This window comes from Camelus bactrianus, chromosome 5, assembly GCF_048773025.1.
Source record: "Camelus bactrianus isolate YW-2024 breed Bactrian camel chromosome 5, ASM4877302v1, whole genome shotgun sequence".
Classification (NCBI taxonomy): Eukaryota; Metazoa; Chordata; class Mammalia; order Artiodactyla; family Camelidae; genus Camelus; species Camelus bactrianus.
Genome location: NC_133543.1, coordinates 99339525 through 99352093, shown reverse-complemented (window position 1 = coordinate 99352093; position 12569 = coordinate 99339525). Strand labels below are relative to the sequence as shown.

The following is a 12569-nucleotide window of genomic DNA, read 5'->3' as shown; positions in this document are numbered from 1 at the left end:
CGCAACGTTCTCTGTTCCTGGCGGTTTCTTCTAACTTGGGATGTACGCCAGGTGTTAGAGGGCTGGGGAAAGGTGAAATTATCCTAAATATAATGTCAAGAACATTCTGGGAATGAAGCCTACTTCTGAGATGCTGTACATCCATCAGACATTCCTTCTGCCTGCCCAATATCCACGTTTGACTGCATACAGCCTTTGTCTAATTTGTTTCATTTTTCTTTTGCTTGTTTTATTTTTCTTGAAAAGCCTCAAACATTCCTTTGTGAACCTCACCAGGAAGTCCAGATAGATTCCAATGAGCAGGTTTTACCCCTTGCCTAACCCTTGGTATCGTCACACTAAGCCAGATGGAATTTAAAATTCTATCATGACAATGTGTTATATGGCCATTAAAATAGAAAAAGTTCCTGAGAACTATAACATAACCACTTCACAAATATCATTTTCAAAATATATTATACCCCCAAAAGTTCTGTTCAGCAACTCATACTAAGCAGTGCTTTCCCGTTCATCTGCTACCACTCCCCATCTTTACCGGTAATGAGGAAGCCACCTGGGCCACCTGGAAATCAATGCATTCTGAGTTTCCTTAACAAGCAATGTCCATGGAAACGACACAGAAAAGGTAAACTGGGACAGACTGACTACACAAAAAAGCCAGTCTTCCTGACCTTGCCCGTCTTCCTGACCTTGCTCTTCCCTGCACCTGCTCTGAGCTTGTGCAAGGGGGATCACGTACCTCGTGCAACCAGCCTGGATGGGCCCAGGATGCGAGGAGAGGATGTGCCCTCCAGGGTGAGCCAGCAGCCAACCGTGTTCCGTCTAACGGGATGACTCCACGGGGGCCCTGGCTGACGTGTGAGGGGAATTTGTAGGGGATCTGGTGTGGGTGCCCCGCACCCAGGTCTCAATGTCTAGAAGCCAAATCCCATTTAAGGAGCAGAGTGGCAATTGGATTAGAGTTGAGATGGGTGAAATGGTAGTTTCAGCAGTTCTAAGCATTAGACAAAGGCCTCCCAGTCTCCTTCTGGAGGGGCTCACGGGTGCAGGAGCCGTCAAGCTTGAGTAGGAAAGGCTTGAGGGAGGGATGACAGCTCAATGAAAGCTACTTTTTATCTTAACCCACTTTGAGTTCTGGAAATAGACTGATTATCCCTTCACTCCCGCTATCACCAGGAGAAGGGATTTTCGAGAGCTCAACAAACTTGATTAAACTCAGCAGGCAGCTAATGCAACCTTGGGAGTGGGAATATGAACAAAAAGGTCAAGGAGAAATGTCATCCTCAAGATGAAGCCTGGTGTTATACAAGCCAAACTAGACACCCCTCCTCCTCCACCCCACGTCCTATTGATTACATCATGAGTCCTGTCGATTTCCCCCAGCGGGTCTGGAATCTGTCTGGTCTTCCCATCCTCAGCACCTCCTCTTGGGTCCATATCACCCCCTTTGCTTTCCTGGACAATAACGTCTCCTGCTGGCTGACTACATCCTTCTCTGCAATGCCCAGGGGGCTTCCAAGCCCTGAGCAGTCACCCTCCTGCTTAGCATCTCCCGTTGCTCTCAGCCATGGGCACGAATCTCTAAAGCTACACGCTCAAGCCTCTGCCTGCCTTTCCACATCTCCCTGCACCGCACTCCCACTGTTGTCTTTGCCTGGAACAATCCTCTTCTCCCTTCCTCCTTGACTCTTTCCACCCTTCAGATTCAGCTTATTTCCTCAGGGGGACTTCCCCAACTTCCCCGATGAGGTTGGAGGCACTATTGCGTTCGATGCTTGCATGGGAGATTATATTATGGGCTCTCTTCCCACACAACTCTAGGCTCCATGAGGTCAGGGATCCATGCCATTTTGTTTCCCTCATCTTTGTACTCCGGTGCCCAAACACTCAGAGTATGAACGTGTGGGATGCTGTCCTGCTGACACATGTATGTATTGGACTTGAGCTGGTGTCTGGGAATGAAGTCAGTCTAAGAAAACCTGTTCTGAAGTTTGGGGAGTTAGCACTTCTCGAAACACTCCAATGGCTTCCCACCTAAATCTGGATAATGTCTGCAAGGCCCTGCATGATCCGGCTCCCCTTCTCACCACCTCACCCACTTGGCTCAGGTCCACTGGTCCCTTTGCTTTTCTTCAAACCTGCCTCAGGGCCTTTGCTCCTACTGTTTCCTCTTCTGGAACACTTTCCCACAGACAGACTCTTGACTCAATCCCTTAATTCCTTTGGGTCTTTACTTCAGTGTCACCCTATCTACCTGCACCAGCACTTCTGACCTCCTCCTCTGTATTATCGTTCCCTGTAGCACTTATTACCATCTGACACACAAGATCATTTATCTTGTTTATTGTCTGTCCCCCAACCCCACCATTACTAGACTGTAAATTTCAGGAGTGCAGAGATTTTTGATGGGATAAGTTTTATACCCAATCCCATCTAGAATAGGGACCCCGATAGACTTTGAGAGAATCAGTATGTCACTGGATTTTAACAGTATAATAGCTTGCAAAAGCCAAAGTTGGGGACTTTTTTTTTCAATTTCTAAGATAGAAGACTTAATTTTTTTAAAAGAGAGGTATGCCAGCTAATGAATATAAAGGAATGATAGAATTAGAAAAACCTCATTTGACAAACTCTGACTGTATTAATCATGCCTTTTTACTTTCTGTAATTCTGATACTTTGACATCTGGAGTTTTGCTGACCCTGGAGAGACTGCCATCCCAGGGCCAGCTCTTTCCCAGAGAGAGTAAATGACTGTCTTTCATATGCAAACCAACCAACCCAGAGCCCAGACACCCCAGTGACCCTTCTTTCTTCCTTTGTCAAATTCTCACACTCTGAGCCATCATTCCTGCCCTCATCACCCTGGAACCAGGTACCAGTCAGCGGGAGAAAGCCCCTGCACCCCAGAGCCTGCTGTAGTAGCAAAATAGCCAGTCTTAGCCTGCTTATCCTGTCTCACCACTTGCTTCCCACAGAAACAAGAGATTCTGCACATGGTTTCTCCTTGACCCCCCTACCTCCTGGCCGACCCTGGTGCTTCCCTGAGCGGCTTGGCCCTTCTTTTTGGGAAATGTGAGTAACAAACTATCTTTTCAATGGTGATTGTCTCCTGATCTGTTGACCTCACTATAACTGAATAACAGTAAAACTTCAGTTTTAAAGCACTGATGAAATTACTGGCTCAGATAAGGATTATTCATTGGTGTCAAAACCATTGGGTGAAGAGTAGAAAGGGAGATGGCTGTTCTTATGGCACCAAAGTGATGCCATATGGATCACGACTCATCCCAAGGCGCAAGCCCAACCACAGAACAGGGGACCAGGCACGGTCCAATGTCAATCTTAGCATCTCCAAAGGTGTCAACCAGATGTGATGCGTCACCTGGGGGTAGCTGGAATCCATCAAGCCTTTAGACATCACTTCTAGTTTCTAGGAACTATGGGGAATAGAGGAAGAAGCAAAATGACACAACAAGAAAGCTACCTAATGAATGTAGAAAGTGGCTGGTGTCCTTCATAAGTCAACACCGTAGAAAAGAGATGCACTGGATTCAAAGACACTTGAGGGGTTCAACATCCAGATCTGTTGTGTGGTCTCAAACAGACAAACAGGATGTAGAGGACATTTGGGGCTTGTTGGGAAAATCTGAATGTGGTCAAATAACATATCTGTAATATGTCATATGGCCTCTGACAGAATGGAAATGACTGAACTAGGGAGGTAGAGATTGTGACCGAACAAAGAAGATCATAGAATGGTACGTGTAGTATGATCACATTTTGCAAACACACAAGTCTGTGTGTGGATATATGTGCACACACGTATGTTTTCATGACAATTATGTGCATAATCTGTGAGGAGCTGACACTGGTGATCTGTGAGACTTTGTTTTTAAAAAACCTTTTCTTGTCTGTAATTAAAAAAATCTTCTCCAACCACCATTTACTACACCTCTCACAGAAGGGTTCAAATACAACACTGTTATAAAGTTAAAACAGTATCTAAAAATTTTTCCCTTAAAAATACAAAAATAAGAGGAAGAAAAGGACTGAGGCCCTTCTTTTAGTGTCCCCATCAGAGGGGCTGCCCTGAGGCTGGGGCCCCTCGCCCAGTTGGCTGCTGTGGGTGTTCCCGGGACCCCTGTTCTCCAGGCCCCCAGAGGGTGCAGGTCTCAGTCACTGACCTGCCAACGCTGGGTAGGTGGGAAAATCTGGGGTGGACCCGCGGGCCAGACCTCTTTTTGCAAACAACAGTCTCTGGTAGTCATTCCCAGCCCCTGGTCTGTAGTGCATTTTTCTCTGCATTTGGGGAAATGAGAAAAATAAGGACAGTGCTGTGAGTTTTCTCATAGAAACAAATGTATTCAGTATAAAGGATTGTTCTTTTTTCTAAGGTTATGAAGCTCTAAATTTTTCAAAACTAAAATATCTTTCTCCTTCCTCCTGATCTTCACTGAGGTATACTTTACCAACAGCCCAATCTACCCATTTTAAGTGCACAGCTTGATGATCTTACCAACATTATGATCAAGACACATTTCCAACACCCCCCAAAGTTCCCTGGCACCCATTTCAGTCAGTTCCCCATTCCAGGTAACCACTGATTTTGCCTTCTGCCATCAGTTTTGTATTTTCTAGAATTGATTGTGAATTTTAGCATAGTGAGAAAAGTTGGAATAATTAACACCCACAAAGTCAACACTGAGATTCGACAGCGAACATTTCATTGCATGTGCTCGTCTATTTCTATTGTTTTTTTTCCTTTTGAAAGTAAATGAAGACATCATGACACTTAACCCATAAATATTTCAGAATGCAGCTGCTAAAAAAAAAGCTGTCCACCCCTCCCTGCTATTCTTTTGGAAATGCACTGGTCTATGAATTCTCCAAGTCTGGGGAGACTGGCTATGTGATACTTGTTTTTCTCGATTCCAGTGAGAAGCAGCTACAAGCCCTGTGTTTCATCTCCCAACACCAAATGCAGCACCAGCTCGCAGGATGGAGGGTGGGGATGTTCAGCTAAGAAGCTTAGGGGCTTTGGGGTTAGGTTATCGTCTTAGGGGTTTATTAGGGCACATGAATGAGGAAAACTGGTTCACTCTGCTAACCATCAACTACAAAATGAAAACCTCGTGTCCTCATTGCCTTAGTTTTACTGAAGCGGAGAGCACTTGACAAGTTTGAAGCAATAAGATTTATGAAGAATGCCAAGGAATTGGAGTTGTTAAAAGCCACCTTAATTCCAATATGTACCTCTTAGTCAATTGGCCTTAAGAAACCAAGGCTAATATCTGATCATAAATGGAATCCCATGGGTTCTCAAGGTGGGCAGAGACCCATAAAAAACATTTAGTCCACACGCCATCCCTTGCTTTGATTTCCTCTACAATATCACAGGAAGTTGTTGAATGCTTCCAGGGATGGGGAAATCACTACCACTTTTCTTAGAAATAGCATGAAGTGCGAGAAAATTCTTTGTTAGGATGGAAATCAGCCTCCCTTTTACGTCTCTCCATTGCTCCAAGTTAATCAATCTCTTCCATGTGTCGATTTGTCATGGTTCCAACACGGTGCTTAGTCCCCACGGGCAATGAAACCCTCACCACTGAGCCCCACCCCAGACAGATTTCAAGTGTCCACCTTGAGGCACTGTGTGGAGATGCTCCAGGTTTCTGTGCAACAGGAGTGTGTTATACCAGCAGCTCCACCTGCAGCCCTGGGCTCACAATCTTGAGAAACTAGCTTGTCTTTTCCGCTATTTCCTTTTCTGTATCTATAGAAGGGGAACCCATGACCTCCCCTGTCTTGCAGGGTCAGGGAGATGCATCAGATGTGCAGACAAGTCCTTACAAAGGACCCTGATCGACTTTCCTTCATCCTCTGAGGTGAGGCCGACACCTGCCTTGGCTGCTTCTTCACCCCTAGTCCTGCCACATGGGTCTCAACACTAGATGGGGTTTCAAAGGTCAAGAGAATTTGCAATTGACCACAAATTGAGTTGTCTACTCCTAAAGTTGTATCAAATTAGGCAATGCCTTTTGGAGATGTCTGTTAAATGTTTGTGTCCCCCCACACTTCAGCCTACAAACCAAGAGGCCTCAAGGCTGAAATCCACCTCGGAAGCCAGTACCTCCCTCTGGGACTCCAGCCTCTGGGAAGTGCGAGACCCTCTGTTTAAGCCGCTCCACCCGCGGTACTTAGCCCAAGCTGACAGGACAAGGGTGCATGCCTTTCTACAGCTCTAACTGCTTTGGGCCAAAAGTTTGGGGGGGTGGGAGAAAAAGGACACTAATCCAGTTTAAGAAATACCCTTTTTTGTTAAAACTAGAGGTGGTGTTTTTACAACACTGTGAATGCCATTGTTACGTTTAAAATGACTCTTTACGTTATGTGAATTTCTACTTAATATATTTAAAAATAGTAAAAAAAAAAAAATTACTTACGCTAAGTGGTTTATTCTCGCTTTTTAAAACTACTCTCCAACTCTTCCTTTCAGCTGCTTATGATCCACTTGGTTTGTTTCTTTGCTGACTCAGCTCTACTAGATGAGAACTGTCGAGTGCCCACTCTGTGCCAGGCACTGTGTGAACAAGGACGTGGTTGCTCCTGAGACCTGACTTACCACCTCTTAGAACCACCTGCACATGCACTCCAGCAACAGAATTACGGGTTTGTAACTAGAAATTAGACTGTGTACAGCCTGCCTTCTTACAGTCCTGGCTCACAAGCGTACCCATCTAACGTTCCTTAAGTCAGTTCTCCAGAAAAATGAAGCCCAGAGCCTGAATCCTCTGCCTCTTCTCCAGGTCCTAGGGTCGGAGCAATTCCGCAGAGCCTGGCACAGCCACCTGCAGGGCTAACATCCCCATGTGGGGCACAAACTTACTGCTTATGTGAGGAGAGTCAACCAAATCCAGCGTGGGACATGAAAAATGTCAGCCAGGGATTCCGTTCTAGAATAAGACAGATTTAGGGAGAACCGAATGCAGACCTCAGGGCAGACAACCACCAGACCGGCCACAGGGACTCCCCTTCCTGTCCCCATGCCGCTGGGCGGCACCCCTCAGAGGCCAGGCTGCCTCTGACTCTGCAAGAGCCAACGTGGTCAAATGAAGGCGGCCCAGGCAGAGCGGAACAGCCTTGCACAGGTGCTTGTTTTCCTGCCGCGTCACCCGCTCCCCTCGCTGATGGCACATCACAGCCAGTCTCTACCGTTCTTCCTGAACCGGGCTGGCCCTGCCCACTCACAGTCAGGAGAAACAATGGTTGTTTCAAACCGTTACCTTTTAAGGTAGTTTGTTACACAGCCAAAGCTAACTGGACCTTGATTTAAACAAGTCGACCATAAAAGACACATTGTTGAAACAGGAAAATTTGAATATGGACTAGATAGTGGATGACACCGCGTCACTATTGAGGCTGCAAGCTGTAATTACGGCAGGGTGTCTTTACTAGGCTGGGATGCGTGCTGATCTATGGGAGAACAACATGCTTGAGCCTTGCTGTAAAATACTGTACAAAATCAGAGTGGCAGGAAGCTGTGTCGGGGCTCATCACAAGCGTTTCCCCTGCCTCCTCAGGTACCGGAACCCCCACCCCACCCCCGCCATGGTGTTCTCACCATGCCTGCCAGTCAGGGTGAGGAGAGGACCAGGGCGGCGTGGGCCCCGGCACAGGTCAGGGGAGCCCGAGCGTGTGAAGAGAGCATCCCGCTGCAGCACGTGGAGGATGGGAGGGACGTATCTGGAGTGAACTCGGGCAGAGTTAGAGGCACAGAGGGCAACCAGAGGGCTGTGCTCGGGGGTAAGAGAATCCCACTTCGCTGAGGTGACGGAGGCAAGAATCATCTTCTGGGTCAGAATCCAATCTTTAACTGGCATATACCACATATTCCACGTTTTTAAAGAATCTACGCAAATACAGATACTGCACTTTATTCACGATTTTCAAAGTTTACTGGCTTGAAAACTTGGGATTTCTATTGAGTGGGACTTAAAGACAGACATAAAAGGTGAAGCGGTGTAAGGGCATCAGCACGGCCAGCTGGTCGTCGCCCGGCATGTCAGCACCTCAACTGCAGGCTACAATCTAGAATAGCTGAGCCGTGAAACTTTCCCGTTTGTGAAATGGGATCCAGTTCAGATCGGAGAGTTACTATAATCCAAGGCGTTTTACGGAAACGGAAACATTTGTGGCCTCTGCAGCCCAGCGAGCAGTCTGGTACGAGGTTGTATCACTGCCTCTTCTCTCCTGGAGCGCCACACCTGGGTGAGCTTCAAGTCCACATTTCCAAAACGTGATTCCCCAGGATCACGGTGGATCACGGTTGTGCTATAAATGTGAAGACATACGGGGAGCTCTGCACACTCGCACACTCCAAAACCCAGAACTTCGCAGCAAACATGCCCTGGGGCCTGGGCTGGCCCCTCCTGGCTGAGGGCAACTTCATCCATTTACCCGTGTCCTCACCAAGCTTCTTGTGTGCCACGATGTGAAAGATTCATCGGGGCTTCACAAGACTTGTAGGATAAAGCCAAGTGTGGGCACAGTATGTGCTTTAAGAATAAGGCATTGAACTTGATTTATCACATTCTTTGGGAAACGACCCAGGGAATATAAATTCATTGAAGAAAAATCTTTAAATTCTCAACTTCTAAGATACGTCAATGTCTGGATGAAAGCCTGTAACACTTATGGGGAGCACGCCAGCTCTAACCAGCCAGGATTCACCTGGGAAATTAAAAAACGCCTACACCTGCCTCCCACCTCAACCAGTGGAACCAGCAGCACTGGGGAGGGTCCCAGATGATCTGACAGGTGGCGAATGAAGTCCATGAGTTGGATGGAAACCACTAGTTCAACCTAGCTTTGGCAGTCAGGTGACCAAAAGAGACATTCGGTGTGGATGGATCTCAAACGAAACGTTGTTACAGAGAGCAGTCACTGCTTCCCTCCAAGGTCACAGAAAACAGGATAATCAGAGGCTCCTGCAGTACTTGCTTCCAGCTTCGAAGAATGACTTGCCTGCTTAAAGGTAGCTGCAAAGGACTCCCTTCCTCCAGCTTTTGGGAGACTACCGGCTGCCTCTGAGACTTCAGATCACGATGGAATCCTGACTCAAGGTGCTAAGCTACAGTGTGGAGATGGGCTGGAAAGAGGTCCGAGCGTGTCTGTGTGTGCATGTGTGTGCATGGGGGGGGGGGATATTCCAATTTGTTATAGCACAAGGCCACTTACTAGATACGGAAGCTGCCGTGAATAAATCACTCCTCTGCGAGGAAATTCACACCACTTCAGCAAAGAGGTGGCCTGGAGGCCAGGAGACACACACAATTCACTCTCACTCCTGTGGACCAAGTCCCCAGGGCAAGGCCGGGGGCAGACGCAGGAGCACCACCGGCGCGTTGGGCTCGGAGGACAGCTGCCCAAATTCTGGAGACCCTTTTGCGGTTTCAGCTTAGATTTGCAAATGACGTGAGGCTAGAGCGTTGGTGTTTACGGCCAGTGATCACTTGGACTTAAATGATGAACAATGAGGAAACGCATTGGGAAAGCATTAGCCACTATTTACAAATAAATAAATACCAGGAAAATAAAGGAAACAGCTTTTTGCCCTTAAGGATAAAGAATAAAATAACTACCAAGAGGCCTGGAGTTTGAAAAGTATATAACGGATTTCTTTTTTATTTACAATCAAGTTCTGTTGGGCAACATAATTAAATAAATAAAAGATGTGCCCTGGCCTGTGAATTCATCTCCCCTCAACCTGAGTTCTCTGAACGGCACACTGAAACGGGGAGAAGGGGGCGGGGACGAGGGAGAACACACCCCTCCCCCCAGCTCTAGTACTTGCATCCACAACTGTCCAGAGAACACGTTTGAAAGGAAAAAAAAAAAAATAAAGTGCAAGTGAGTAAGTGATAAAAAATATTGGTGTTTCAGTCACTTGAGGAACTAAAATTTTATAAACAGGTAAGATGGTAAAGATAACTTTTTTAAAAATAAAATGCCATAGGCCAGTTTCCCCGGCCTTAACCACAACTCCTGAAATCTAAAAATGACACCCCATGCTTCCTGGAATGGGCTTCTTGCTCTAAAGCACCGAGGGGGCATTGCACGTGGGCTTAGCAAAGGGACAGCAACCGGGAACTGCTGGCTCCAGGGCGACACATAAGGCCTCCAACCCCACGCCGCCAGCAAGCGTAACTGCAGCAAGCGGGGGAGGAGGCGACCCGCCCACCTCCGGGGAAGGGGCAGACGGACTCGGGATACGGCCTCACTCCTGCAGCACAGCCACTTCTCTGCGAAGAGGGCTGTTCACTTCCTCTTCCACCTCAAAAAAATTTTAAACCAAATTGAGGTTTATTTCTTGACCAAGAAATAGATATGCAGAGTTGCTGTGGGGGAAGGAGTCAGGAGCTTTGAAGAACAGTTGCTGTCCAAGAGCAGTTTAGGAGATCTAAGGAAATTCCAACAGTAATCAGATGAGATCGGAATAAGGGCCTCGTAATAAAGACACAGATCAGCAGGGAGGACAGGACCACAGTCCCATCTCCTCAGAAGTCAGGGCAGTCCCTGCAGGCAGGGGTAATCCTGTTTGGGTTTCTAGTAATCCAATGATGAAAGCAAGTTCCCTGGGAAAATGACCCCAAGGTGACAGGACATGCATCAGGCCAGAACAGAGTTTGGAAGGACGGGAGAAAACACAGGAGACCCAGCGCCCAGCCGCGCAGGGCGCCTTTGGCACGGCCACCCTGGGGGGCACCCGGCAGGTGCCCGCGCCCCCACCGAGGTAGGGAAGATCGGAGCAGCAGTGTTTCCCACCAAACCAAGGCAGGAGCCTGAACCCGTGCCCAGTGACTGCAGAGCCAGGTTTCCTCGCTGTTCCTCTTTCAGGACACTGGAGACCTCAGCCGCGACCCTCAGAAACGCTGCTCGAAGGCAGGCCACCGCGCCCCACGGCTCGAGCTCTTCTCTGGAGGTCAGAGCCACGCCCGACACGCCACCTGCCAGGACAGGGCTGTGGGGCCTGAGCGCCTCTGATCCGCTCTCTCCTGAGAAGGGGCTGTCAGTATTCTGACCACAGCACAGCTTTGCTTCCTTTGTCCACACTGACGACGTGGGAGCCGGAGGGGGACCAGGCCACCGCGTTGATTGACGAGCTTCAAAAGGAGAGGGTGGGACACTGGTGAGATCTCAGTGAGCTGAACAGTGGGGTCCTCCCCCATCAGGGAGCCAGGCACTTTCCAGCGCCTGTTTTACTCGCCTGTGTTGTCCCCACTCACAGACAGGCATCTAGACAGCAAAAGAACTCGGAGGACCCCTGCCCTGGTTTAGGAGGTAGTGCTGGAATGGAAGGAGTCAGAGGCCTTATCAGGTTTACCCTAAGGGAGCAACTCTGAGCGAACTAAGAGTGACGGCCTCTGACAAGCACCTCAGTGAGAGGTGGTCGTGGAGGACATGGGGTCTGCGTTCCAGTCAGCGGCTGGGCTGCGGGGGACAGAACAAAGCTAAGAGAAAAAAGGAGCCCAGGGGAAGATAAAAAGTATATGAAAATCAGTGTTTACGAGCAGTCAATTTCCTAAGGAAAGGGACTCAGGAGGGAGGCGGGGAGGAGGGAGAGCGGTGGAGGGGCTGGAGGAGAGGGCGGGCTGCTGAGGAGAGAGCCAGGACGTGCGCTTGTACCCTTTTCTGTTCTAACTGCTCTCACCAGAATGTTCTGTAACGCAAATAAGCCAGAGCACTGGTCAGTCATGCTCTCCACCCACTTAACTCACAGTGGAGCAGCTGAGCAGACACTGCCCTCGTGGGGCCGACGTGAGTCCACGCATGAGGCCATGACCCCTGCGATGAAGTCACAGCTGCTCACAGCCTTAGGGGGGCCTAGAGGGTTCATCTTACCTGTGATGCTTTGAAAGGACCTTCTCCACCTTCCCAGAGAGCACGCTCCAGATGTAGAGAGAGCCCTCGGCCGAGCCGGCTGCCACGTAACTGCCGTCAGGGCTGCAGGACACAGAAGATGAGAAATGGTGTCCACCACCCACCCTGATTCAGCGTCTTCTCGAACCTCTCCCCAAGTCATGTTTACTCTTCATTTATGAGTCAAACACATGACCACCTCTGCATACTCAGAAACCAAAAGATGCTAGTCACAACTGTTACGGCCAAAGCTGCTTCACCCCATCATCGTGGCCTCACCAGCTAATAAAAAATGGTGCTACCACATTACTTCTTGGGGCCACAAGTCCCTAACCACCTCGCAGACTCAAACACAGCACGCAAGGAAGTCAACGTCAACCCCAAATGGGGAAGGGTTTCTTTCAGGCAGTGGACTGCCTGGTATGTATACAGTTCAGTGAAAAGCAGGAAAGGAAGGAAGCATGGACCATGGAGAACCATCTCCACAACAGTGGAGCTGGCCACGGTGACGTTTCTGGGAGGACCACCCTGCGGGGAGGGAGGGAGACCTAGGAAAGGGAGGCACCCTTCTCCAGGGGGCTCCCCCGCCCTCCCTTCCCTAAAAGCTCTCAAACACTCATTTACATAAAGAGTAAAGGGAGGTGAACC

At 48.6% G+C, this 12569-nt stretch overlaps 1 protein-coding gene across 3 annotated transcripts in view; it reads right to left on the bottom strand.

Annotated features, from left to right (window-relative positions):
* Positions 1–10931: 10931 nt before the first annotated feature.
* ATG16L1 (autophagy related 16 like 1) overlaps positions 10932–12569 on the bottom strand; it is a 35605-nt gene continuing 33967 nt past the window's right edge. For all 3 annotated transcript variants that reach the window (XM_010948172.3, XM_010948171.3, XM_010948170.3), the window contains 2 exons: positions 11904–12005; positions 10932–11164 (listed from right to left, as the gene is read on the bottom strand). In XM_010948172.3, the coding sequence (XP_010946474.2) occupies positions 11071–11164; positions 11904–12005 (196 nt within the window). In that variant the 3' untranslated portion in view covers positions 10932–11070. The remainder of the gene's footprint in view (positions 11165–11903; positions 12006–12569) is intronic.